At 48.4% G+C, this 27,640-nt stretch overlaps 1 protein-coding gene across 5 annotated transcripts in view; it reads left to right on the top strand.

Annotated features, from left to right (window-relative positions):
- The window catches only part of ABCB4 (ATP binding cassette subfamily B member 4), a 69,263-nt gene that overhangs the window by 28,149 nt on the left and 13,474 nt on the right, over nt 1-27,640 (top strand). For 3 of the 5 annotated variants that reach the window (XM_070059859.1, XM_070059860.1, XM_070059862.1), the window contains 8 exons: nt 6,053-6,214; nt 11,787-11,963; nt 16,170-16,316; nt 17,817-17,921; nt 20,978-21,055; nt 22,246-22,428; nt 22,972-23,175; nt 27,483-27,583. In XM_070059859.1, the coding sequence (XP_069915960.1) occupies nt 6,053-6,214; nt 11,787-11,963; nt 16,170-16,316; nt 17,817-17,921; nt 20,978-21,055; nt 22,246-22,428; nt 22,972-23,175; nt 27,483-27,583 (1,157 nt within the window). The remainder of the gene's footprint in view (nt 1-6,052; nt 6,215-11,786; nt 11,964-16,169; nt 16,317-17,816; nt 17,922-20,977; nt 21,056-22,245; nt 22,429-22,971; nt 23,176-27,482; nt 27,584-27,640) is intronic. The other 2 variants (XM_070059858.1, XM_070059861.1) reach the window with 1 other exon arrangement.

Genomic DNA, 27,640 nt, shown 5'->3' on the forward strand with positions numbered 1-27,640 from the left:
TGACCTGTACGTGGCCTATAGCATTTTCTTGTGACTCAGTGTCTGGATCCTTGCAACTGTAAACTGCTTCTACAACCTCCCTGTGGCTTGTAAGTGGTTTCTACAACCTGTGACCCATAATCTGGGCACAGAGCTCTAAAGCTATTTCTGTCAGGGGCCAGTGTTTGTTTGAGAAGGTTCAGAGAGTGTGCTGGAGGCAGCTGGGTTTTGAGAGTTGTGCGTTTGTACATTTTCTTTGACCATTGTATCTTATTCCTTTTATTTTTCCAGTTTCACTCTTGCATTTTTTTTCTTGGCAAACATACCCTTTTATTCTTGACATGTAAAATTCTGGTTTCTCAGGGGTTTGTCAGAAGCATGGGGGACCACACCTAAACTCAAGTAAAACAAACAAACAAAAATTAAAACTTCAAAAAAGGTTTAAACTATTCTGCATCTTTGGCTGGGTCCAGCCTGTCACACCTGGATGTGGCAGTGTGGCTTGTAAGTCTCAGGTTTGGGCTTTTATATTTTTAAAAATTTCTTTCCATTTTATTTCAGAGGCAGAGAGAATCTTCTGTCTGCTGCTTGACTCCCCAGATGCCCTCAGGGGCTGGGCCAAGGGAAGCCAGGAGCTAGAAACTACTCAGGTCTCCCACGTGGGTGACAGGAACACAAGTACTCGAGCCATCTGTCATCCTCTGCCTCCCAGGGTGCACATTAGCAGGAAGCTAGAATTGGAGTGGGAGCCAGGACTCACACTCAGGCAGTCTACTGTGGGATACAGCTATCCCAAGAATGTCAGGGTTGCTAAGCCAAATGCCTTCCCCACAATTTCAGGTTTTGTAGCATATCAGGTATTAAAGGGGAAAAACAAAATAGTATGAGTTTGAAATTCAATAACCCTGGAAGTCTATATGTATGGTATCATCATTATGCAGCTTATATTTAACTTTCTGACGTATTTAAGGTGATTGTGTCCTTGCTGGGCTAATAAGGCATTAAAACACTTCTGGGCGCAGATGTCGGGGATCGCCTCTCCAATCGCACACATTCTTCAGATAACACACCCATTTCCCCAAAGTTACACAGTACAGCTCATCTGTGCTAGCAGCCTCTCACAGAAAGTTCCTGACTGTCCTTCCAGTTTCCACTCAGAATGTCCTCACCTCCTTTCCAGCAGTAGCCGACAGCCATTGCCTACAGCAGTGTCACACATTTTAGGTTTTTGTTAAAGTGGCAGCGCAGTCTGATGACTGATTTGCATTGTTGTTCTAAGATGAAAGTGATTCAGAACACAGTGTGTATTTCTCATAAACCTGTGGGTTGTCAGGGTAGTCCACCTATTGGTTTTGCTTGGCTTCTCTTCAGCTTATGAGCAGCCTGTCTGGAAAGTTCAAGGTGGCTTCCTACCGTGGCTGGAGTTGCTTATGGCTGCCTTCTCTTTTCTAGAAAGAGTAAACCCACTAAGAGGCAAAATTCATAATGGTTCATACTTGTATCTCTGTAACACTTAGTGCCTTGCACATAGTAAAGGCTAAATAAATACTCACTGAATTGAATATGATGTCTTACTCATTGAGAAAATAGGAGTGCATGTATGTTTTAAAAATTTAAGGGACTGATGCTGTGGCATAGTGGGTAAAGCTACCACCTGCAGTGCTGACATCCCATATGGGCGCCATTTCAAGTCCAGGCTTCTCTACTTCTGATCCAGCTTCCTGCTAATGTGCCTGGGAAAGCAGTGGAAGACGGCCCAATTCCTTGGGCCCCTGTACCCATGTGGGAGACCCAGAGGAAACTGCTAGCTTCAGATCAGCACAGCTTCAGCCGTTGCAGCCATTTGGGGAGTGAACCAAATGATGGAAGATCTCTCTCTCTTTCTGCCTCTCTGTAACTCTCCCTTTCAAATAAATAAATTAATCTTTTAAAAAATGTTAATTACTGCATTAGCTTTTGATGAATAGATAGCAGCTGCTTGTCTCAAAATGAGTAGTAAGTTGTTCCATGTAAGATCTTACAGAAGAATCAGTAGTAGATTTGGTATTTTGATCTTTTTTTTTTAAAGATTTTTTAAAAATTTATTTGAGAGGTAAAGTTACATACAGTGAGAGGGAGAGACAGAGAGAAAGGTCTTCCATCCGCTGGTTCACTCCCCAAATGTCTGCAATGACTAGAGCTGCGCCGATCCGGAGCCAGGAGGTTCTTCCAGGTCTCCCACGTGGGTGCAGGGGCCCAAGGACTTGGGCCATCTTCTACTGGTTTCCTAGGCCATAGCAGAGAGCTGGATGGGAAGAGGATCAGCCGGGACTAGAATTGGCACCCATATGGGATGCTGGCGCCACAGGCGGAGGATTAACCTGCGCCACAGCGCCGGCCCTGGTATTTTGATCTTTTTAGAGAAAGCCATTAATTTCAAAGATTGATACCAACATACACATATGTTCACAGTGTTACCATTCTACAGGGATAAGAAAAGAACCAAGGGGTAGGTATAGTTTCTCAATGGGTTAAGCCTCTTGGGATACCTGCATCCATATGGGTGCCAGGACTCGCTACTCCGCTTCTGATCCAGCTCCCTGCTAATGCATTTGAGAAGGCAGTGGATAATTTCTTAAGTAGTTGGGATTCTGCCACTCAAGTAGGAGAGCTAGCTGGAGTTCTCACTCCTGACCACTGCTTGGTCCAGACCAGGCTGTCACAGGCATCTTTCACTGTCAAAAAAAAAAAAAAAAAGTCTTAAAAAGGAACTACAAGATGGCTTCCATGGTTATTTACACAAAGACACAGAGGGTTTCATTTTTCTGCTGTCTCACCAGAGTTCTAGAAAGGCTAATGGGTTCATACTCCCTTTGTGTAAGTCTGCCTTTCATCCTTGGGTATGGAAACCACACAGAAAGTTCTTAACAGTTGTTGTCCTTGAGTCTAGGATATTTGTTGGCCAATATCTTGTCATCACTGGGGTATCCAAGAGCTCTGAAAAAAAAAAAAATAGTGCTTTGTATCCAGGCTCTGTTTTGGCTAACTTTACTTGGCCATGGATGACAGTTGCTAATTTTTAAATTCAAAAGCATATTTTATTTCTCTGAATACCAGTCATTCACTCACAAGTCTGATTTCTGTTTTTTTTTTTTTTTTTTTTTTTTTTTTTTTTTTAAGATTTATTTATTTGAAAGTCACAGACAGCGAGAAATAGAGTGAGAGGTCGTCTACCACTGACTGCTTCACTGCCCAAGTGGCTGCAATGGCCGTAGTTAAGGCAAGAGAAGCCAGGAGCTTCATTCAGGTCTCCTATGTGGGTGGCAGGCACCCGAGCACTTGGGCCATCTGCTGCTACTTTTCCCAGACCATTAGGAGGGAGCTGGATTGGAAATGGAGCAGCCAGGACACAAACCTGTGCCCATAGGGAGGTGACATTGCAGGTGGCAGCTTTACCTACTGTGCCACAGTGCTGGCCCCAACAAGTCTGGTTTTAGTCCTTCTGCTTTGATCTGTTGTCATAGCATCAACCTATATTAGAATGGTAGCAGTCACTGTTAGCAACTAATTAGTGTCATGAATATAATTGACCACATTATTTCTTATAGGCCTTATCATATGTGGACTAAGCCGTGCATTTTCCATATTAATAAATACTTCTGAATATTTATTTTGGGCTAATATATTAGATTTTATTTTTTATTTTATTTTATTTTTTGACAGAGTGGACAGTAAGAGAGAGAAAGGTCTTCCTTTTCCATTGGTTCACCCCACAGTGGCCCCTGCGGCTGGCATACCGCACTGATCCAAAGCCAGGAGCCAGGTGCTTCTCCTGGTGTCCAATGCGGGTACAGGGCCCAAGTACTTGGTCCATCCTCCACTGCCTTCCTGGGCCACAGCAGAGAGCTGGACTGGAAGAGGAGCAACCAGGACAGAATCTGGATCCCAATCGGGACTAGAACCCGGGGTGCCGGTGCTGCAGGTGGAGGATTAGCCTAGTGAGCCATGACGCTGGCCAATATATTAGATTTTAAAAGCAAATAATAATCTTAAGTGTTTTCCAAGAAAAATATGTTCTACTCTTTCTTTTGTTAGGATTTTACTTATTGATTTACTTAAATATTATTTATTTATCTGGATTTATTTTAGTGTAAGGGGTGAAGTGGAAAGAACACTTTTTTTTTAGTGGTTTCACATTGTCTTAGTATAATTTATTATATAATCTGTCTTTTCCTTATTGATCAACAATACTGTATCGTGGACTAAATTCTGAAATGTTTTATTGTCTGTAGGTTCTCTTTTTCTCATTGAGCAAATTGCCCCTTCGTATACTACCTTCCCCTCTCTTAATTGTTGCAGGTTTTATGTTTTGCTCGCTGAGATATTGCCCTATCATCAATTTCTTTCTCAGATAATTGAGATATAAATCACATACTATAAGATTCATCCTTTAAAATGCACAATTTAATAATTTTTAGTGTAGTCACAAGATTGTTCTACCATCCCTATCTAATTTCAGAATACTTTCACCACCCTATAAGAAAGCAGTCACTCCTCATTCCACCCTCACTCCAATCCTTGGAAACCTCCGATTTGCTTCTGTCTCTATAGATTTGCTTATTGTAGACATTTCCTGTAAATGGGAGCATGGAATGTGTGGCCCTTTGTGACCATGTTTTCAGGATCATGCATGTGGTAAGATGCTTCACACCCATTGATTTTTATGGCCCAACAGAGTTCCATTGTATGGTTATGCCACATTTTGGTTTTTCTACTCATCAATTGATGCACATTTGGATTGTTTCCTCTTTGACCTATTATGAATCTAGCCTTTCATTTTTAATTAGGTGTTAACTACTAAAGTGAATAACCATCCCATGACTTGATTTTATTGTCTTAGAGTAGAATTGTTCTTAAGATGCTGTTGGCCTAATAGGGTTAATGAGTATCAGAAATAGTACCTTCTGTTAATGACATAGTACTCAAAATTTGATGGGCATTATTCAGAGTTTAAATGCCCATTCATAAATCCATCCATCCACCGTGAGACCACCAAATTCCTCAGAGGGGAGATTTGCAGCTTTGGAATTCATGAAAATCACCAGATGCACTGCTGCTGCTTTTTTTTTTTTTTTTTTTAAGAGTATTTATTTCAAAGAGTTACACAGAAAGAGAAGGATAGGCAGAGATGGAGGTCTTCCATCTGCCAGTTCACTCCCCAATTGGCCACAACGGCCAGAGCTGTGCCCATCTGAGGCCAGGAGCCAGGAGCTTCCTCTGGGTCTCCCACAGGGGTGCAGAGGCGCAAGGACTTGGGCCATCTTCCACTGCTTTCCCAGGCCACAGCAGAGAGCTGGATCAAAAGTGGAGCAGCCAGGACACAAACTGGCACCCACATGGGATGCCGGCCCCTAGAGGTGCTTCTTCAAGAGCAAAGTTTCCAGCCCCACTGCACTCCAGAGATGCTGGTTCAGGGGGTTTTGGAGCCGTAATTTGAAAGCTGCTGATCTGGAGGTGTGCGTTCACCCTGCCTGCCTGCATGCAGTCCATCACAATGGCAGCCAGGGTGAGGCACTTCCAGAGGAAGCCCACTTAGGCTCTGGAGGAGGCTGTCAGGTGGCAGTGGCTTCCTGAGATGTTTCTGCCAGTCTGTAACGTACCCTGTGGCTCGAGCTCCTCAGACACGTGTGTGAACACTCTACAAAGGTTAAACCTTTGCTTGTTTTTCTGGAATAAATAAACGCTGACATTGCTGTCATGTGAGCTTTTGGCCTCATAGGACAAGTGAATATCAGAAAGAGTGGCCCCTGCTGATGACATAATAAGAATTAAACCTTGGTTTTCTTAACATTGACCATATACTGCCAGAATATTCTGTCCTCACACTGAGAGGCCTTGGTTGCCTGTCTGGTCCAGAACTCAAGTTTGCCTTTCATCCCTCACAGAGAGTGATGTCTTTGCTCCAGACCCAGAGATAGCTGGAGTGTAAACAGCCACGCACCACCTGCACGCAAGTGCGCCCTGTGTGTGTGAAGTGGTAGTGTGTCAGTTCCGCAACCCTGATACCCCCTGGTTGTGTCCCTCCCCGCTCTAGGCCAGGGAAGGCCGCACCACCATTGTGATAGCACACCGGCTGTCTACCGTCCGAAACGCCGATGTCATTGCCGGGTTGGAGGATGGCGTTGTCGTGGAACAAGGAAGCCACAGCGAGCTGATGAAGAAGGAAGGCGTGTACTTCAAACTCGTCACCATGCAGGTATCTGCTTCCTGGCCCTGTCTTCTGTCTCCTCCTGATACAGCATTCTGTAAATGATGAAAATAAAGGCCGCCAGGGCCAGGCTGAGAAACGGACACTTCAGGAAGATGCCCGAGAGTCGAAATTGGAGACTAATTCAGAACCCATGGAAGAGGGAAGGGGGCGGAAAATCAGGTGCCAAAGGTGGCATGAGGCCGGCGCCGCGGCTCACTAGGCTAATCCTCCGCCTAGCGGCGCCGGCACACCGGGTTCTAGTCCCGGTTGGAGCGCCGGATTCTGTCCCGGTTGCCCCTCTTCCAGGCCAGCTCTCTGCTGTGGCCAGGCAATGCAGTGGAGGATGGCCCAGGTGCTTGGGCCCTGCACCCCATGGGAGACCAGGAAAAGCACCTGGCTCCTGGCTCCTGCCATCGGATCAGCACGGTGCGCCGGCCGCAGCGCGCCGACCGTGGCGGCCATTGGAGGGTGAACCAACGGCAAAGGAAGACCTTTCTCTCTGTCTCTCTCTCTCACTGTCCACTCTGCCTGTCAAAAAATAAAATAAAAAAAATAAAAAAATAAAAAAAAGAAAGGTGGCATGAATGCATTCCTTAGGACAGGGCTCCTTTTTCTTTTTTTTGTTTGACAGAAGGACAGAGCTTCTTAATTGCCTGTGGAATATGTTCAGAGTAACAGGCCCTTCCAGCCTGAGGTTAGGGATGATGCTAGGATGGCTAGTGGTAGGAGAGGGCCCAAGTGCCTTAAAATTTCTCTCGTAATGATCCTGATAATGTTGTACCTGAGCAAGTGCAAACAAAGGAGCACCACTTACTGAACAACTCGATGGTCCTTTATTGCTGGTGGTGGAGATCGGGCTCATGACCTAAAGAACTCTCGACCCCAAAACCCAAAGCAACAGGGCTTATAAAGGCAAAAACCACAAAAAAAAACAAGAGGAAGAATACATGGTTGTTAGGACCAGGGGGAGTACATGGTTACTAGGGCAAGCTGACCTAAAGCCTATACGAAACTATTATTAATTATAATCTTAACAATACCAGTTATAATCTTGACATTATTCCAGGTATTGGCCTAAATCATATGTGAGACATAGACAAATTACAGTTTTATCATTAACCTAGGTGCAGCCTTTCTGTCTTTCAGCTTGAGCAATCATGCTAGGGGCTTTCTATGCTTTGCCAAGTGTATTGCAGTGGACTGCTATTGTCCGAGCATTGTAGGTCCTAGTTTCAGACCAGAGACCCACGGGGTGGGGGTGCTTTCTCAAGATGGAGTCTCAAGTGCTCCAAAATGGAGTCCCTGCTGTCCAGGTGTTACTTCAGTAAGAACAATGGCAAGATTTGTGGCCCTAGGAAGTGAGTAGCTGGGTTGTCTTAAAAATCATTCATTCTAGTTTAGTTCCTAAACCATGCTACATGGATAATAATTTATCTTATTAGTACATAAGATATTTTATTGTTTCTTATGGAATAAATAACCTAAAAATATTTTCTGAACAGGATTCTTAAAGATTTGTAAAAGCATATTTGCTTTGATATAATTAATTATAAATTATGTGCATACTTATTTTTGTTCTTAACATTTCAGATACACATCATTAAAATATTCACAGCTTTGCAGTCTGTTTTACTAGTGTGTGACATCAGTCATTTCTCTGAAGTTGGCTACTTAGTTTGTTTCCAGTATTTCTTCTAAACAATGCCACTGTGGCTCATGGGGTCAAGAGTTTAAGTCAAAAATGATCTTGTTTTCTGACAAGGAGGCTAGCTCCTGTGAGCCTCAGTGTCCACATTTGCATTATTAAACCCACCAGGAGAGTTAGGAGCAGACACTGGGATGCACGAAAAAAAGTTGCTGAAATATGTGAAACAGTCCATGTTGTTGCTTATTATATCAGTCCAGTGCCACAATGGCAATATTTGGAATACATAATTAGAATCCTGGCACTATTTAGAATCCATCATATATACTGACATGTATCAGTAAAGTGGTTATGTTTTTAGAAAGGACTTGATACAAAATAAATGCATGAGAGACAGTAGTTACTAGTGTGTGCAAACTCCCCGAAGTCAGAATGCCTGATGATAGGAAGCTGTGTGACTCGGGCTTGTCTCTGCCAGAGCATTCTCCAGCAGGAGGGGTCATCATGCTGTCTGTGCCAGCTGTTTCCCCTGGCCTAGTCACTCTTGGGGGTCTTTATCCTCTCATCAGCTCAAGTATCTAGAGAGTTACTTTAAATCCCTTTCAGTTTCCCTTCATGAGAGGTTGCCAAGGCTCTGTGATTTTGCCTGTGTTGCCATGTTGGATCCTCACGTGAGGCACCTTCTTTCTCCCTTGGCGGTCCTGTTGCTGTGTCCCATGTGAGCAAGCAGATGTGGGCAGTGACCTTTCAGACTCATTCCCTGAGCCTTATTTCCTAGGAAAAATTTAATGTTTGAAGCTGGAATAGTGGCCTGATGTGATAGAAAAGGCCTGCCACCAACCAGGCAGTAACTGTGGGAAGGTTTCTAAGCAGATTGGGGTTTGTTGTCCTCACTTCTTCACGTGATCTCTTATATTTCTGCCAGCTGTGGCATTCATAAAGCTTGGGCTTCGGGTTAGTTTTAAAAATATTTATTTATTTTTAAAGATTTATTTGTTTATTTGAAAGGCAGAGTTAGAGAGAGAGAGAGAGAGAGGTCGTCTACCCCCTGGTTCACTCCCCAGATGGCCACAATGGCTGGAGCTCTGCCGATCTGAAGCCAGGAACCAGGAGCTTATTCCAAGCTTCCCATGCAGGTGCAGGGGCCCAAGGACTTGGGCCATCTTCTACTGGTTTCCTAGGCCATAGCGGAGAGCTGGATCAGAAGTACCCAGGACTCAAACCAGCACCCACATGGGATGCCGGCTATGCAGGCAACAGCTTTACCTGCTATGCCACAGCGCTGGCCCCTAAAAATACATATATTTATATGTTTTCATATATATATATATACACATATACATGTGTGTGTGTGTGAGAGAGAGACAGACAGACAGAGATTGATTGATTTCCCATCTGGTAGTTACCCCCCAGTTAGCTGGGGCTAGGCTAGGCTGAAGCCAGGAGCCCAGAACTTAATCCAGGTCTCCCATGAGAGTGGCAGGGATCCAAGTATGTGTGCCATCACCTGCTCCTCCCAGGGTGCACCTCTTCAGGAAGCTAGAATTGGAAATGAAGCCATGACTTGAATTCACACATCGATACATGTTGCTGATGTCTCAAGTGTCATCTTACGCACTATACCAAAAGCCTACCCCTCTAATCTAGTTTTAATTCTATCTTAGTTTGGTTTCTTAAAAATACTTACCAGTGTTTCTCAATTACATGAGCTCTTGGCTTTTAATTGTTTCTTTAATGTATTTTAATTTTTCTGTTTGTTAAAAAATAAGATAATTACATTTAACAATATGAATCTTTCTTTTAAAGTCAGAGTTACACATAGAGAGAAGGAGAGGCAGAGAGCCAGCGAGTGAGGTTTTCCATCTGCTGGTTCACTCCCAATTGGCCGTAACTGCTGGAGCCGTGCTGATCCGGAGCCAGGAGCCTCTTCCAGGTCTCCCACGCAGGTGCAGGGCCCCAAGGACTTGGGCCATCCTCTACTGCTTTCCCAGGCCATTGCAGAGAGCTGGGTTGGAAGTGGAATAGCTGGGGCATGAACCAGTGCCCGTATGGGATGCCGGCATTGCAGGTGGTGGCTTTACCTGCTACACTGCATCACTGGCCCTGGTTGTCTTAGTTTTGTTTTGTTTTTTAAGATTTTATTTATTTATTTGAGAGGTAGAGTTACAGAGGGAGAGACCATTCTTCCTTCTGCTGGTTCACTCCCCATATGGCTGCAATGGCCAGAGCTGTGTCAATCTGAAGCCAGGAGCCAGGAGCTTCTTCTAGGTCTCCCATGTGGATGCAGGGGCCCAAGGAGTTGGGCCATCTTCTACTGCTTTCACAGTCCATAGCAGAGAGCTGAATCGGAAGAGGGGCAGCCAAGACTAGAACTGATGCCCATATGGGATGCTGGTACCACAAGCAGAGGACTAATCTACTGCGCCACGGCGTCGGCCCCGGTTGTTTTACTTTTTGCAATTAAACTTGATCCAGCTGAAATATATGTAGGCATAGAAATAAGGGCTATTGGCTTCAACTATATCCTTTTCATTCCTGGCTTTTGAGCTTACGAGCTGTTCAGCTAAAGCCTCTTTTACCAGCTAAATGAGTGCCTTGAGTCAGGTACAGAAAAATATGAGAGAAACAGGTCACGTTCCTTTGGCAATAGAAGGGAGATAAAATCTGAATTGCTTGTTGGAAGAACTGTCCATTGAGATGAATCTCCTGATAGCATGGAGATGACAAAAGGAGGAAAAGTAAGAGGAGGCCTCATGAGAGGTGGCCCAGTTTGACTTCTCTAAGTCAGATTTTGAGGGCTCCAGGCTTCAGCAGCTGGGTGGTCTTTGAGCTGCTCTCGGGATCTGTTAGCGGTGTGAGCATAGATGGAAGTTAGAATGGAGGTCAGCAGTTACACTGTCTTTCGCCTAGGTTGGGTTTTGGTTATGAATGTTATCAAGTGGTTTCAGAATCTGCAAGTAAAGAAGTCTGCTAGGCAGAACATGTCCTAGCAGCAAGGTCCAAGGCAACATGTAGACTCGCGGACGGCGCTCGTGTTCTGCCAAGCGTTGAAAGCACAACCAGAGAGCGAAGATCAGGCAGTAAACAGACATCACTTCAGAGTCTGTGTGTGCAGTGAGACACGAGCCACAACACTGGATCTGGGGCAGGACCTGACAGGGAGACCAGGAACAAGAGAGTGCTGCCGCGACTGAGGTCCTGGATCAGCCCTTGAGGTTTACCTAAATGTGTGGACGAGAACACGCAGGCAGCCAACAGGGACAGACCTAATGCCCAGGTCAGCGTGGCTTGCTGTTCCCTCTTCAGCTTTGAGCCAGAAGTGTTGGAAATGCCACTCCTACCCTGTTTATGAGGAAATGGGCCTCACAGCAGGCAGTGAGGCTGGGCCTGGGTTTCGGGTCCCCTCTGGTGAGGCCCGAGTCAGCGCAGGACTGCCAGGAAGGAGGATGAGTGTGCTGAGCCGGGAGGAGAGCAGTTTCGTCTGGCAGTGAGCAGGCCCTCGTTCCTTTTCCCTTGTCTGTGGCTTTAATTGAGCCCTTGGCAGTGTTTTGTTCTTTCTTCTTCCCTCCTTTCCCTCTCATGGTGGTCACAACTTGTTTTCTGGATTTTTCCATCTCAGAGAAACGTCTACATTACTGCTGGATTAGGCAGAGCTTGTCTTTAAACTTTTAGAAAGTACTCTTTATACTTCAATTTTCTTGTTGACCAAATTAAATTTAACCATCTTGTCATTTTTAACCTTTTTTCTTCTGTGTATTGATGAACGTTTTTATCGTTTTCCCACTGATTTTGGTTGAAAAGCTGCGAGGGGTTATAGACATCTTGACCCACGCAGAATTCACAATTGCGCTATGGTTCTGAACTTGGGAGGTTACATCTGTCTGGACCCTGCCCTACAACACACACACGTGTTTTCCTGTTCTTTTATTTCAGACATCAGGGAGCCAGATTCAGTCAGAAGAATATGAAGTTGAACTAAATGGTGAAGAGGCTGCCACTGCTATGGCCCCAAATGGCTGGAAATCTCGAATAGTTAGGAATTCCACCCATAAAAGCATTAGAAATTCACGAATGCATCAGAATGGCCATGATACAGAAGACAGTGAACTTGTAAGTTGTTTTCCACTTGAATTAAGTCTTGAGGGCATTTGGCCTAAGGTGCTCGCATTCCACCTCGGAGTATCTGGGTTCAATTCCTGGTTCGGACTCTAGCTTCTGCTAATGCAGACCCTCAGAGGCAGCAGTAATGACTCAAGTATTTGGGTCCCTGCCACCTACACAGCAGACCTGGATTGAGTTCCTGGCTCCTGGCTGTGGCCTCAGCCTAGCCCTGGCCATCAGGAAGTGAACCAGTGTTGAGAGGTATCTCTCTCTCTGCCTACCTTTCAAATAAATAAAATTTTTAACAATTATTTATTGTTTTGCTTTTGAAATTCTTAGTCTTGCAAATGTTTTCAGACACAGATTATTCCCACTATGAAACACACTGTTTTTAAAAAAGGAAATTTGAAATGCATGTGATAGTGAATTGAAATCACTTCTAATTTAAAATGGACTTACAGTGGGAAAAGCATGGATCCAAAAAGGTAATCTAAGCATTGGGCTGCTTAATATTGATATTAAAGATTCCATTCATCTTTGAGGTCCAGAGGTAATAGGGGTAATGCAAAATTCAAAGGCTTGATATTTGCATTTGCTGTTACATAGAATCTTGTTTGACTAACTGTAAAGAAAACCTAGAATAACATCAATCTTAGAAAATTTAAGAGTTTTTATTTCTCTCTCACGTAAGAAAAAAAAATTGTAGATAAAAAACCAAGGGCTCCAGAGTCCCTGTGGATTCAGGCTCCTCTGATCCTTGCCTTCATTATCCTGGGTGTGGAGTCTGCCTCAGGTGAACCTAAGATGACCCCTGAAGGTTAAGCCGTCACACCTGAGTTCCAGGCAGTAGGACGAAAGGTTTCCAACAGTCCTGTGCAGTACTTACACATCGTTGGCCATAACTGGATCACATGGCTATACTTAGCTGCAAAGCAGTGTGGGAAACTGAATCTTATTGCTGTATATATTGGTGCTCTGAATAAGACTGGAATTCTCTAGGAAAAAGGAAGGAATGGCCAGAAATAGCAAAATTTTATTTAACTTTCTTCACCTGAACACTTAGGATGTTAATTCAAATTAGGTAATTTTAAAATAGAGAGGGAATCCATTCTAACAAAAGGCATTTTATTTCGAGATATGGTTTTGATACAGTTGGGTATTATTTGTTGATACAAGCCAAGTTTCCTTTTACTCTTGTGTTGGCCTGAGGAATCTAATCCAGCCAATAATTGATAGCATTATTATGTATTGCAGAGGTTACAAAGGCTCTTTTAGGGTCTTAGTATATTGTGGGGGAGAGGGAGGGCAGTGTTGGGTGCAGCAGGTTAAGCTGCTACCTGCAATGCCAATGTCCTGTATGAGTGCTGGTTCGAGTCCTGGATGCTCGGCTTCCAATCCAACTCCCTGCCAATGGGCTGGGAAGGCAGTGGAAAGTGGCCCACGTGTTTGGGCCCCTGTGTCCACATGGGAGACCCAGAGGGAGTTCCTGGCTCCTGGTTTAAGGCTGGTGCAGCCCTAGCTGTTGAAGGCATTTGGCAAATGAACCAGCAGATGGAAGACATCTCTTTATTTTTCTTTCTCTGTAACTCTGCCTTTCAAATAAATAAATCTTCTTTTTCTCTCTAAAGGAAGTATAGCTACGGGAAGAATGGCAGTTGTGCTGTTGTGGAGGTTCATTATCCTAAGTAAGATAAATAATTTTTCCCTTTTTAGCTGTGGAATTACCTACTTTTCATTTTTTTCTTTCATTTATTTTGAGAGTTCATTTAGTAAATCTTTAGAGACTGATATTTTTATTTGTTAAAAATTCATTCATTCATTCGCTCAGAGAGATACAGGAGAGAGAGGAAGCTCCCAACAACTGCTTCTCCCCAAATACCTGCAACAGCTAAGGCTGGGCCGGGCCTGGAGCCAGCAACTAGGGACACAGTCCAGGTGCTCAAGTGGGTGACAGGGACCCAATTACCTGCGCCATCACAGCTGCTTCCCACAGTCTGCATGAGTAGGAAGCTGGAGTCAAGAGCAGGAGCTGGGAATCAAACCCATGCCCTCTGATGTGGGACACGGCGACTTAACCATTAGGCCAGACTCCTGGCTCTAGAGTCTAGCTAGAGGAGCATTGCTCTTGAAGACAGAGAAGTGGGAGGCAAAAATGCCATCCCCAACAAGATCGTCCTAAGTGCCATCACAAAAGGATTTAAAGAACTGTACAAAAAGAAATGATGTTTGCCTAGAGGGGCCTGGGAAGACCTGTTGTGTGTGTGTGTTGAAGAGCAGCAACCTGAGGAGAGGCGCATTTTTTTTTTAAGATTATTTATTTGAAAGTCCGAGTTACACAGAGAAGGGGAGAGAGAGAGAGAGAGAGTGAGCGAGAGCAAGAGCGCGCTAGCGCGTGCATGAGAACAAGAGAGGTCTTCCATCCACTGGTTCATTCCCCAACTGGACACAGTGGCTGGAGTTGCGCCGATCCAAAGACAGGAGCCAGGAGTCTCTCTGGGTCTCCCACATGGGTGCAGAGGCCCAAGTATTTGGGCCATATTCTGCTTCCCCAGGCCATAGCAGAGAGCTGGATCGGAAGTGGAACAGCCAGGACTTGAACTGGCTACCCATGTGGGATGCCAGCATGCAGGTGGCGGCTTTACCGGATACCCAACTGGCCCTGAGGCTCATTTTTGATACTGGAGACAGGGACTAGGAGAAAGTGCCAGCTGGCTAGGATGTAATGCATTGAACACAGAAGAGACGGGCAGTTTGAAAGCAGGGCTGAGTAGACCCTACTTCTCTGCTCTCTGTTTCATAGTTGCAGATAGAACCTGTTGACATAACCTGAAGGCTGTAAGATGCCGTATCTACCTCTGTTTATAGTTTAATGTTGACCAGCTTCTAGTGTCAGGATCTTCTTTTTGTTTTTGAGACACACACATACACATGCAGAGAGATTTTCCATTGACGGGTTCAGTCCCCAAATGCATGCAACAGGTGGTTTTGGCCCAGGCCTAAACAAGAACCAGAAAGTCTAGATCTCCTTCTTGAGTAGCAGGAACCCAACCACCTGAGCCCATACCTGCTGCCTCTCAATATCTGTATTAGCAGGAAGCTGGAGTCAGGAAGCAGAGCCAGGACCCTAACCCTGACCCTGAAAGGCAGCACCCACCCCAGAATGTCCTCCTTTATGATACCTGAAACATTTATGGTTGAGCATTTTGTTCAACACTTGCTGAGACTCTGGTATGTGCCAAGAATTGGGTTAATTTTTTTTTAAGATTTATGTATTTATTTAAAAGGCAGAATTAGAGCAAGAGTCACAGAAAGATCTTCCATGCGTTGGTTCCCTCCCCAAATGGCTGCAACAGCTGGGGCTGGGCGCATCTGAAGCCAGGAGCTTCTTCAGGTCTCCCACATCCATGCAGGGGCCCAAGCACTTGGGCCACCTTCTGCTGCTTTCCTAGGTGCATTAGCGGAGAGCTGGATCGGAAGTGGAGCAGCCAGGACTCGAACTGGCACCCACGTTGGACGCCAGTGATGTAGGCAGCGGTTTTACCTGCTGTGCCATAGCATGGGGCACTGAGTCCTAAGAATTTTAAGACATAGTCTGCACCTCTAAGCGTAATTGACACTGGAAAAGGAGGCATATAAACCAGACACAAGAGGCACAAAACAAGCTAAGCTCTGAAATAGGGGATGTTTGCTCAGGAAACAGTGTGGAAAGGAGCCTGAGTGGTTGCTTTTGGAGCTGGGGACATGTCACGGGAAAGGCAGCACTGGGCGGGGGTCTGGGGCAGGGAGCGCAAGCCCGCGATCTGTGGCCAGTAGTGGCATCCTGGATCTGCAGGCATTTCTCACCCACTGCACGGACTGTGTCATCCGATCTGACACCATTCCTGTTAGGGAAGCCAGTCAGCGCTCAGAGCCCCGTCGTGCCGAGCACACTGGCGCAGCTGGGTGAGTGCCGAGCGGAGACTTGGACTCTCGGGTGTTTTGTGCCCCCGTCCTGCTACTTCTCGCCCTGCTGAGGCTAAGATGCAGGCTGGCTGGGCACACCACAGAGACTGCCTCTTGAGTGGACGGTCGTACTTAGCTTGCTGCAGCATCTGCGGCTGCTGGTGGTGTTTTGTGTGTACCTGTGTGATCTCCAGGAACTGGCCGGTCCCCTCTGCTGCTCGGCGCTCTGGGCACTGCTGGGTCGTGACCCCTATGTCCTGATCTTTCTTCTAGGATGCCACTGTGCCACCGGTGTCCTTCCTGAAGATCTTGAAACTGAACAAGACCGAGTGGCCCTACTTCGTGGTGGGAACAGTGTGTGCCGTCGCCAACGGGGCTCTGCAGCCGGCCTTTTCAGTCATATTCTCCGAGATGATCGCGGTGGGTGTGAGATCAGGGCGGACGCAGACTGAAATTAAACCAGGCCAACGTCCGCAACTCCTCTATGAGGAACAAAGAACAGAAAAGCAGCCTTTGAGCCATTCTGAGATGATATTAATGAAATTATAAAATGTAAAATCCATGAAGAATGGCATTGTGTTCTCTACACCTTGGGGAAACTGGGCTCAGGCAGTGATGGCCCCTGGTTAGTGGAGAGGAGCCAGCCCACATCTCCCAGTGTGCTGGGGAGTGGGTGGAGGAAATCCTAGGTCTCATGGGAGTCCAGGCTCCGTGTACCCCTGCCTGGCCAGACTGGGCAAAATGCCTTCCTCTCTCTATCTCAGTCTCTGCCCCTGTAAAATAAGCTGCTCATAGGATGGCTGAGGATTAAGAGGCAACCGTGTGGAAAGCACTTGAGGGTGTCTGCCTCGTGGTAGGTACTCAGAAGTGACAGCCACTCCGTCACTGTTTCTGTCGTCCTTCCAAGACTTGGGGAATCTGAGAGGGGGGAAGAAAGCTCCCGCTGACCCATTCAGTTCAGTTCACTGGGGATCTTCATTGGCAGTTACCTCCAGAAACCCAGAACATACGTTGTGTAGCCCCCTTAGCCCACCTCCAACATTATGGAGAGACCTCTTGATTAAGCATGGATTATCTCCGTCAGGTTAACTTTTTTATACCTATGACATTGAACTATAGTTCTATAGTTAAGAACATAAACAATCAGGACTCCAAGGCTTTTAAAATTTCAAAATAAGGCAGTCCCCAGCTCTCTTGCAATTCAAGAGCTGTGGCCTGCAGTTTATTTTGGGCCTCTCCCTTGTGCCAAGTACTATCCCTGGCCCTGGAGATTCACGGTACACAGGAAAAACAACATACTACCTACTGCGGCAGACACAGCACCCCAGCAGAACCAAGTGTGTAGGGTGTCGAGGGATAATGAGAGTCTTGAAAGCAGGATAGGGCGGTAGGGGAGTAGACGGTATACAGTGCTCCTTGAGGTGCAATGATCGGGGCAGGTGGGGGCGGGGGAGGCTAGCTGAGGCCCCGAGGAGAGAGTGAAGGCTGGGGCCAGGGTCAGGAAGGAGATAGGAAGGGGGTAAACACTGTAATGTGCAACCACTTCAAGTCTGCACGCAGTGCTTCCACCCACGCTAATACCTGGGCTGTCCTCAAACTCCTAGAGCTAGAATGGAGAACAGAGGGCCCCGGGGGCTGAGAGGATGGGCGAGGGGGAGCCCCTGTCGAGTGTGTGCAGCTTCAGTCTGGGGAGACGAGGGAATCCTAGAGGCGGAGGGTGGTGAGACCTGCACCACAGCAGGGATGGATTTGGTGCCACTGCATCACACACTCAAAATGCCAAAAGGCTAAATTGTATGTTCTGTATGTTTTATCACAAACTGTAGTTTTAAAACTGGGATGTCCAGGCCGGGACTCCTGGAGGAATCAGTGAGGACTGGTGGCGCACCCCGAGCGGCTGTCTCCCTTGTTCCTCTGCAGGTTTTTGGCCCCGGGGACGACGCGGTGAAGCAGCGGAAGTGCAACATGTTCTCGTTGCTGTTCCTGGGGCTGGGGATCCTCTCCTTCTTCACTTTCTTCCTCCAGGTGGGTACCCACGCTGCCCCTTCCTGATCTAGGCTGTGGCTCAGCGGGAGCAACCACAGCCTAAGGGAGCGTCCAGAGCCCACGTCTGCAGCGAGTGGCAGACAGCTGGCAAGAGGCTGTTTCGGAGGTCAGACTCGCCAAGAGGACAGGGTGTGCTGGGGGCCAGCTGGGTGTGTGCTGAGTGACCTTGAGTTCTCAGATTGTCTTCAGCAAACACGCACTGCTAGGGGAAAGACACTCGAGTTCACAGAGTGTGAGAACCTCTTCAACTCGCCAGATTGCAAACAGGCAAAACAGCACAGCAGCATTTCTTCCTTGTTGTTCTCTATGTGGTCCAAGTAACTTCTCTGACCTATTGCTGCTTAACTGATAAACTCCTGGAAAGAACATACGCTTTGCAGTCCAGTACTGCAGACCTGACCAAGATGAACTACCCAAACTTGGCCTAATTGTACTTTTCTACATAGTTAGGCTTCTACCAAATTTCATTGATCTCCTTAACCTGGTGAGCATCACAGACCTTAAAAAAATACAGTCATGTGGGCCGGCGCTGCGACTCACTAGGCTAATCCCCCGCCTGCGGCGCCGGCACACCAGGTTCTAGTCCCGGTCGGGGCACCAGATTCTGTCCCGGTTGCCCCTCTTGCAGGCCAGCTCTCTGCTGTGGCCAGGGAGGGCAGTGGAGGATGGCCCAAGTGCTTGGGCCCTGCACCCCATGGGAGACCAGGAGAAGCACCTGGCTCCTGCCATCGGATCAGCGCAGTGCGCTGGCCACGGTGGCCATTGGAGGGTGAACCAACGGCAAAAAGGAAGACCTTTCTCTCTGTCTCTCTCTCTCACTGTCCATTCTGCCTGTGGAAAAAAAAAAATACAGTCATGAAGTTGGCAAATCGTGTCACCCAGGCGTGCCAGGGTTGCTTCTCTTAGTGTTGTTGGACCCATGGTAACAGGAAGACCAGCTTTGTGTTTCCAGATCATGACTTTGCCAGTTGCACCTGAGTGCTCTGACCCAGCTCCAGGCCCAGCGTGTGAGGGAGTGGGTGATAAGTGTAGGGGCTGCAGGGATGCTGGCGTTCACATATGAACTGGGGTGCCCGTGGCTGCCCAGAGCAGTCTGCTGCAGAGGGGGAGGTGAGGACACACCGGTCCTGGACGAGGCACACCTGGAGTGGAGCGGACTCACCCCTGCACGGTTGCCCGACCTGTTAGCTCAGTGGAGTGGCTTCCCCTGCACCCCGTGTGGCTAGAGGTCAGCATCAGCCAGCCGCCTCTGGAAGTCTGGGCTGCTCTCCAGTTTGCACGTGGTAATTAGGAAGCGGGGAATTGTCTGGCAAGGAGCTTGGGAGGAAGAATAGCCTAATTGTTCCCCCAGCCTGAGAGCAGAGGGACTGTGTAACGGAACTGGCAACTCTTCCAGGGTGTGACACTAAAGCAGGCCCCTCGTGAGATGTATTTACTCCATAAGTGCCAGTGGGCATCCCAGCTGCTCAGCTTCTGATCCAGGTTCCTGCTAGTGCACCTGGGAAGGCAGTGGAACATGGCTCAAGTACTTGGGCCCCGCCACCTATGTAGGAGACCTGGATGGAGTTCTAGGCTCCTGGCTTCATCCTGTCCCAGCCCTGGCCATTACTAGATTTGGGGAGTGAACCAATGGATGAAAGATCACTCGGACTGGCACTGTGCTGCAGCGTTAATGCCTTGGCCTGAAGCACCTGCATCCCATATGGGCACCGGTTCTAGTCCCGGCTGCTCCTCTTCCCATCCAGCTCTCTGCTATGGCCTGAAAAAGCAGTGGAAGATGGCACACGTGCTTGGGCCCCTGCACCCACATGGGAGACCTGGAAGAGGCTCCTGGCTCCAAGCTTCAGATCGGTGCAGCTCTGGCTGTTGTGGCCATTTGGGGAGTAAACTAGCGGATGGAAGACCTCTCTGTCTCTGCCTCTCTCTGTAACTTTCAAATAAATAAATAAACTTTAAAAAAAAAAAAAAAAAAAGATTGACTGGCGCCGCGGCTCAATAGGCTAATTCTCCACCTAGCAGCGCTGGCACACCGGGTTCTAGTCCCGGTCAGGGCTCCGGATTCTGTCCCGGTTGCCCCTCTTCCAGGCCAGCTCTCTGCTGTGGCCAGGGAGTGCAGTGGAGGATGGCCCAAGTGCTTGGGCCCTGCACCCCATGGGAGACCAGGAGAAGCACCTGGCTCCTAGCTTCGGATCAGCGCGGTGCGCCGGCCGCAGCGTGCCAGCCATGGCGGCCATTGGAGGGTGAACCAACGGCAAAGGAAGACCTTTCTCTCTGTCTCTCTCTCTCACTGTCCACTCTGCCTGTCAAAAAAAAAAAAAAAAATCACTCTCACTCTCTGTTGCTCTGGGCTTTCAATAATTAAGTTGAAAGGTGCAGCAAGAGAAAGAAATCGATCTTCCATTCACTGGTTCATTTTCCAATGGCCAGGGCTGGGCTTGGCTGAAGCCAGAATCCCAGAACACTATCCAGGTCTCCCACATAGGTGGTAGGGGCTCAAATACTCGGGCTGTCTTCCGCTGCCTTCCCAGGAGTGTTAGCAGGGAGCTGGATTGGAAGTGGAGCAGCCAGAACTGGAAACAGCACTCCCAGGGGATGCCGGTGTGACAGGCTGTAGTGTGACCCTCTGCACCACAAGACAAGCTCTAACAAATCTTTAAAAAATAAATTAAGTGCGTGCTCCCTGGCATTGCATAAGCTGAAAGGTATTCTTGATTTTGTTACTAAAGCTGGTTTATTGACAATGTGTTAAGAACATTCTGCAAATTGGAATAGAATACAGTATCTTTGTCACTGAGCTGTTGTCCTTGAAAGATTTGAAATCTAAACCCACCTAGAATGGCTTAGAAGCCCGAAGTAGACACTTTCAGGCTTATGACTCAGATACACACTCATGATTAGACAGTGCAGGTATCTTAAGTTGAAACTTTGAGTTAGTATTCGGTCTCAGATTTTGGTGATTTGAATGGCTGGTTCACATGCACCTGTTGGAATACTAGTGATGATCAAAGGGGACAACGGCCTTTGTTCCCCACCAGGGCTTCACGTTTGGGAAAGCTGGCGAGATCCTCACCACGAGGCTGCGGTCGATGGCTTTCAGAGCCATGCTGAGGCAGGTAAGTGCACGCACTGGTGATGCCTTCCGGTTTCTGGACCCCTCTCGTCTTCCTGGTTTTACGTGTGTGTTTCATGCAGGGCTCAGTCAGGCTCCTGCCAGTTGTTCTCCTCCTGCAGTTTGCAAAGACTGCTCAGGGTTTTCATGGGGGTGGGTGTCGTTTTGGTAGCCTTTGGCTTGTTCTATAACTGTCTCCAGACATGTGGACATTCATTTCCAAGGACCTGTATCTGTTCTCTGGATCCTGTACTGGCCCTGGGAGTCCTTGCGGCCCCAGGATGCCCTTAAAGAAGTGCATGGCAGCATTCAAGTTCATGTACCACAGTCATACCACGTATAGGCTTTCCTGAGTATTTGTGACTGAATGTTGTTCCTGTCTTACTTGAGCTGTGTGTTCATACTAATTCACTGGGTAATGCATTCAGACATTGCTGACTCTTGACAAGTTCTTGGTCTGGTGCAGGACATGTCTAGGTGTGCAAACACCAAGTCTGTTTTCCTAGGCAAGGCCTGAGCGAGGACTAGAATCTTACCCTTCCAGTGGGCAGGAAATCCATTCAATTCCTGTTCAAAAAAGGGCACACAGCAGGTGGAACATTTTGAGCAAGTCTGAGTTTGCCACCTTTTTTCAGTATCTCTTAAACGCTTGCTAGGAAAATTATTTTTTAGGAAAGTAAACAATGCTATGGATGAATAGCTTGTACCTAAAACTCAAATATACTCAGACATAAGCTTTTAACCCTTACTTTAGAAACAAACAAGAACGTGGTAAGAAGTCAGGGCTGCTTTTCTCCTTTTCTCCTGCCTAGAATTTTCCAGAATGTGTCCTGCATGGCTCCACCACCATCTGTGGGGGACACCACCAAAGAGGGCAGAGGGTGTGTCTGTAAACATGGGGTGGATGGGATGTCCTCATGGGCCCCAACCTCCGGTGTAGCTGGCAGGGGGCACGGCTGCCACCTGGGCCCTGCCCCGCCCCCAACTGAGATGTTCCCCATCACTGCAGAGTGGTCTGGGGGTGGGGGTGTTCAGGGCACAGGACTTGCCAGTACATGTGAGGTCTCCCCCAAACCTCAGTACCCCTGTCAAGTGTGGACATTTCTTCAGCACAGCTGCTACAGGAGGTTTTGTCTGACTTGGCACGTTTTGTTCTACTTGCAAACTAATCGCAGGATGTATTTTGCACCGCAGGACATGAGCTGGTTTGATGATCATAAAAACAGTACTGGTGCACTTTCTACAAGACTTGCCACGGATGCCGCCCAAGTCCAAGGAGTAGGTAGACTGCCTCTTCTGGTGTTCTCTGCAACACACACAGCTGCAGCTGCCAAGGAGCAGAGTGCCCGGCCCAGGTGGCTGCGCCGACGCAGGGAGGTTAGGTTCAGGTGCCTTCCACGGTGAGGCTCTGAGCTCCAGCCCCAGCTACCCTGGCCACAGGATGGCCGCCCGCAGATGTTAGATCGGGTACAGGCCCACACATGTGCCTGCAGCACCACTCAGAAGCCGTTCCCTGAGGGCTAATTTGGGGCACATGGGCAACCCTGAGCCAAGCGCTGCCTCCAGGGGAAGGAAGGCTGACGCTGAGGGGCTCAGTCCCCAGCCCGACGCTGGTGGGGGCGGGGAGTAGGGGACGGCTCCAGCCCGCTACAGTGTCCTCTGTCCTGAGAGGTACAAAGGCGGATTCCTGCTGCTGGGTGCCCCGAGGCGGACGGTCGCTGGGGATGCCAGCCCTCTGGAGAAGTGGATGTTGTGTGTCAGATCTCTCACAGCGTCCTCAGAGTGGCCGGGGTGCAGTGGGGCTGCTTGACCCCGCGGTTCTGGGAGGGTGGCTCCCCGGCAGGAGAGGCGCAAGTGTTCGGAGGTGTGGCCAGGAAGGGCCAGGGAACTCGAGCCCGGCGCCCCGCTCTTCTCTTCCAGGCCACGGGCACCAGGCTGGCCTTGATCGCCCAGAACACGGCCAACCTTGGCACCGGCATTATCATCTCGTTTATCTACGGTTGGCAGTTGACCCTTTTGCTGCTGTCGGTTGTTCCGATTATTGCTGTGTCAGGAATTGTTGAAATGAAGATGCTGGCCGGAAACGCCAAGAGAGATAAAAAAGAGCTGGAAGCGGCTGGAAAGGTGGGTCGGGCAGGGCTTCGGTCCGGGTCGGTGGCTTCTGGGACACAGGTCCTGTCACTTCCAGTCCCAGTTCTCAACGCCCATGTGTTCTTGCCTAGAGCTTGGAAAGGGGATGATGCGTGAAGTACTTAACCGAGCACCTTACAGGACCTCTGGGTTTTGAGAGGATACGCCATCTGTCCCCTCATGTGCGCCGTGCCGTTGTTGCGACAGCTGTCACCTTGAGTCACACATGAGGGGACCCCAGGGCAGAGGCGGCCTGTGGAAGAGCAAGCCAGTACCAGAGAGCACCTCCCCTGAGCGGCTCGGCCAGGAGTTCCATGCCTGGGCACGGCGGCCACCAGGGGGCAGTGATGCCCCGTTGTGGCTCTGCCTCTCGGGCCGCGGCTGACTTGGGCCTTGCACCGGGCAGTGTGTGTGCTCCCACTCCTTGCTCCCTCTCGGTACTCCTGAGACGCAGGCGCTGCTGTTACCTCGGGTTTGCAAACATCCAGCCCCAGAGGCAAACAGAAGTTGAAGGTGTGACGGGGATTCAAGTCCAGGTCTGCTTTCAAAGCTTTTCTGTGTTTAAATGTGTATAAATCTACGTAAACCTCAGCTAGGTTCAAGGTGTTTTCTTCCCACGCCCTTCAGTGTTTAAGGTGCAGCGGTGAACCCGTTTTCTCTCAGTCCTGTGAAGCGGTATTCCTTCACTGACACAGGGGAGGTGAAATCGTCCATGCACTTTGTCTAGCACCACGTTTCGTAAACTGGAGCAAGCGTCACGCAGCTGGGCTTCCCTCCGCTGGCACAGTGGGGCAGACAGGGTCTCTCCAAGGAAGAGCGCCTCCAGGCGCAGCAGCGCTCTCCAGCTGTGTGGCGTCAGGGTGAGGCGGGCGCTCCTCACGCAGCTGCACGGCCCAGTTCTCTGCGGCCAGCTCCTCTCCCAGTCTCCTCACCAGCATCACCCCGGGTTTTGTCAGAAGGCTTCCGTCTCACCTCTGCCCTGCATCCTCCCTGGGTTGCAGCTCCCGGGACTCCAGTTCCCCGGCTTGTGCGTCCCTGCGTGCCCGCAGCTCGCCTTGCTGTGGCTGCTTTGGGCCATCATTTCCTTGGTTTCTGGGTGTCACAGCCAGCTGCTGGAGAACTACCTGTAGTTCTGCCCCCCCCCCCGCCCCGCCCCCGATCTCCGCATATTGGAAGGGAAAATTGCCAGACTGGAAAATAAATGTTTCTTGGACAAGTTACCTGGAAGAAAACATCTTGAACCTAGCTGAGATAATGGCTTTAGCTCCTTTTTTTTTTTTTTTTTTTTTTTTTTTTGACAAGCAGAGTGGACAGTGAGAGAGAGACAGAAAGGTCTTCCTTTTGCCGTTGGTTCACCCTCCAATGGCCGCTGTGGCTGGCGTACCGCGCCTATCCAAAGGCAGGAGCCAAGTGCTTATCCCGGTCTCCCATGGGGTGCAGGACCCAAGCACTTGGGCCATCCTCCACTGCACTCCCTGGCCACAGCAGAGAGCTGGCCTGGAAGAGGGGCAACTGGGACAGAATCCGGCGCCCCGACCGGGACTAGAACCCGGTGTGCCGGCGCCGCATGGCAGAGGATTAGCCTACTGAGCCGTGGCGCCGGCCGGCTTTAGCTCTTTTAAAAGTGGCTAACACGGGCAGTTGTCAGAATTTTGGCAGGAGCAGGCAGATGGAATTGAGCAATATTACAAGTTGTCGGTGACCTTGCCACTTGGGGAGCGTGATGTTGACAAAGGTCCCCAACTTTCTTGGCCCTTGTTTTCCACCTGTGTGAAATGAGAAGTTGCACCAGGCATGTCTTTATTTTTAAGAATCAGATCATGAACAACAGATCTAATTAAAAAAAAAAAGTTTATTTATTTGAAAGGCAAAGTTACAGAGAGACAAGAGAGATCTTTGATCTTTTCATCAATTTAGAAGGTTCTAGAAAAACTCCCAAATAATTGGTTCATTCCCCAAATGGCTGAAGCCAGAAGCCAGCAGTTTGTTCTGGGTCTCCCTCATGGGTGGCAGGGGCACAAGCACTTGGGCCGTCTTCGGCTTCTTTCTCAAGAGCATTAGCAGGGACCTGGATTGGGCAGACAGGAGCAGCTGGGATATAAACCATTGCCCACATGGATGCTGGCATCTCAGGCTGCAGACTTACCTGCTGTACCACAGCACCAGCCCCCTAATTTTTTTTTTTTAATTCTATTTATTTGAGAAGCAGAGAAAGGTCTTCCATCCACTGGTCCGCTCCGCAAATGGCCGGAGCTGGCTGATCCGAAGCCTGGAACTTCTTCCTGGTCTCCCATGTGGATGCAGGGGCCCAAGCACTTGGGCCATCTTCCGCTGCTTCCCCAGGCCATAAGCAAAGAGCTGGATCTGAAGAGGAGCACCTGGGACATGAACTGGTGCCCTTTGGGGATGCCAGTGAACAGACAGAGGCTTAGCTCCCTATGCCACATCTGCACCTAATTTTTTTGCAGTAGCTACTTTAACATAATAGTGTTTTAAAATAACATGAAAAAATGCATAGGATTTCAAAAGTTTGATACCAAAATAACCTTAACTTTTAATTCCATTTCCCGTGAACTTTTTGCAGTATGGGTATATAGTATGAGATTGGGAACTCTGGTACTTATCAGCAATTCAAACATAGTTCAATTTTGTTTGCTCAGCCAACTTAGAAGATTCTAGAAAAACTCCCAAATAACTGAAAAGAAATGCTGTAATTTACCTGGGTGCAGATTATGACTAAGGTACATTGGAATTAAGGACATTCCCATTCGGATTTTCAAGAAAAGGGCTTGATAATGAAGGTGTTGGTTACTGGGCAGTGAAGGGGAGAGGCGTGCCATGCTGAGAAGTTTGAACAGGATCGTGTTTGTGACTGTAACTGATGATCTAAAATTCTACCATCGGAGTTAATACAGCTGTGCATAGCCTGCTAATGACTGGCTGATCAACAGGCTGGTCAACTTAGCAAAAATAGCCTAAGTTTCTCACAAGCATCAAGACTCAGGCCCTGCCCACTCGCTGAGATTAGGAGCTTGCAGCACCAAGCTAACCCACAAAGTGGCCACAGCCAGAAAACCAAGGACTGAGTGTGAAGTTGTCAATGCAGTGGGGGAGGAATAGCGCGTGGGTCTGCAGCGTGGCCTTGGCCTCGGATAGCCGGGTGTGAATCCTTGGTCAGCTGTTTCCTGAGGACAGCACTATAGACAAGTCACTTCATAAGTGGAAACAGAAATAATTGGCTTGGAGGATGGTATGAGACTGGATAGATCATTCATTCAAGGTGATTCATATTCTAGCTATCACTGTTCTCTAATTCCTTATTAAGGACAGAGTTGCTTGGCTTCAGTTATCCCACGTCTTGCTTTCTTCTGGTCACAGAGACTGACCTGTGTCTTAAAGCTGATAAAACAAACAATCTCGAAGTAAGATTCTGTGCTCAAAGTGCTGATGGGTTAGATGACTCAACTGCAGAATTCCGATGTAGACAGAATAGTTAAAGCCCTCAACAATTAACAGTCATCAATGGTGGTTTGGCTGTAAGAACCAGAAAACGGCTCTGGCTAATTTGGGTAAGAGAGACTTGACACAAGGCCACAGGGAAGCACAGGTTTCTGTCCGCAGTCTCTCAGAAGCCGCAGCTGTGTTGTGCCGAGGCTCTCGGCCCACCTGTCCTGCTCCTCGTCCTGTGCATCCTGACCACCTGCACAAGCCTGGGTGGCTCCTCAGGGGGCGACATTGGCTGCTGAACCCCCGGGGCCGCTCAGGTTGGTGCCTGCCTCGTGGTCCTGCAGGCTGAATGTGACGGACACAGATCCACTGGGTGTGTGTCACTGGTTTAATCCAATACGGAAAGCAGGCTCGTCCTGTTTGTAGCTGGTCTCTCATCGCACTGTGGGTGGACAGGTTCTCTAAGGAGAGTGTGCGTGGGGAAAAGATCATCACTCTCTCATCCCTCCTTCTGGAACCTCACCCTAGGAAGACAGCAGCCATTGGTGACTAATGCCAGTCACGGAGCTGCGTGGGAGCAGGGCTGGGAGTGGAGCCAGGCCCCTGGAGCTCAGGGCACTGTTCCTGCTGCCCCCAGCTCCCCAGGCATGTGGAGACTTGAAGACTTATCAGCTGTGCTTGCCACAGCCAGACGTGTCTGTTCTGTCATAGAGCTGGTCCTGAAGAACATGTTCTGCCTTTGCTTTTAACTGAATTGAAAGCCAGTCCCTGTAAGACAGGAGTGCTAAGATGTATCCTTACTGTTTCAGAAATCGAAGCACCCACTTGTAATGAAAGTCTGTTCTACATTACAGATTGCAACAGAGGCGATAGAAAATATTAGGACGCTTGTGTCCTTGACCCAGGAAAGAAAATTTGAATCCATGTACGTTGAAAAACTGCGTGGGCCTTACAGGTAATGAACAAGTGATTGATACAGAGAACCTGGTTCCTTAGGCGGCATTATTGCCCC

The sequence above is a fragment of the Oryctolagus cuniculus genome, chromosome 16 (assembly GCF_964237555.1).
Source record: "Oryctolagus cuniculus chromosome 16, mOryCun1.1, whole genome shotgun sequence".
NCBI lineage: Eukaryota > Metazoa > Chordata > Mammalia > Lagomorpha > Leporidae > Oryctolagus > Oryctolagus cuniculus.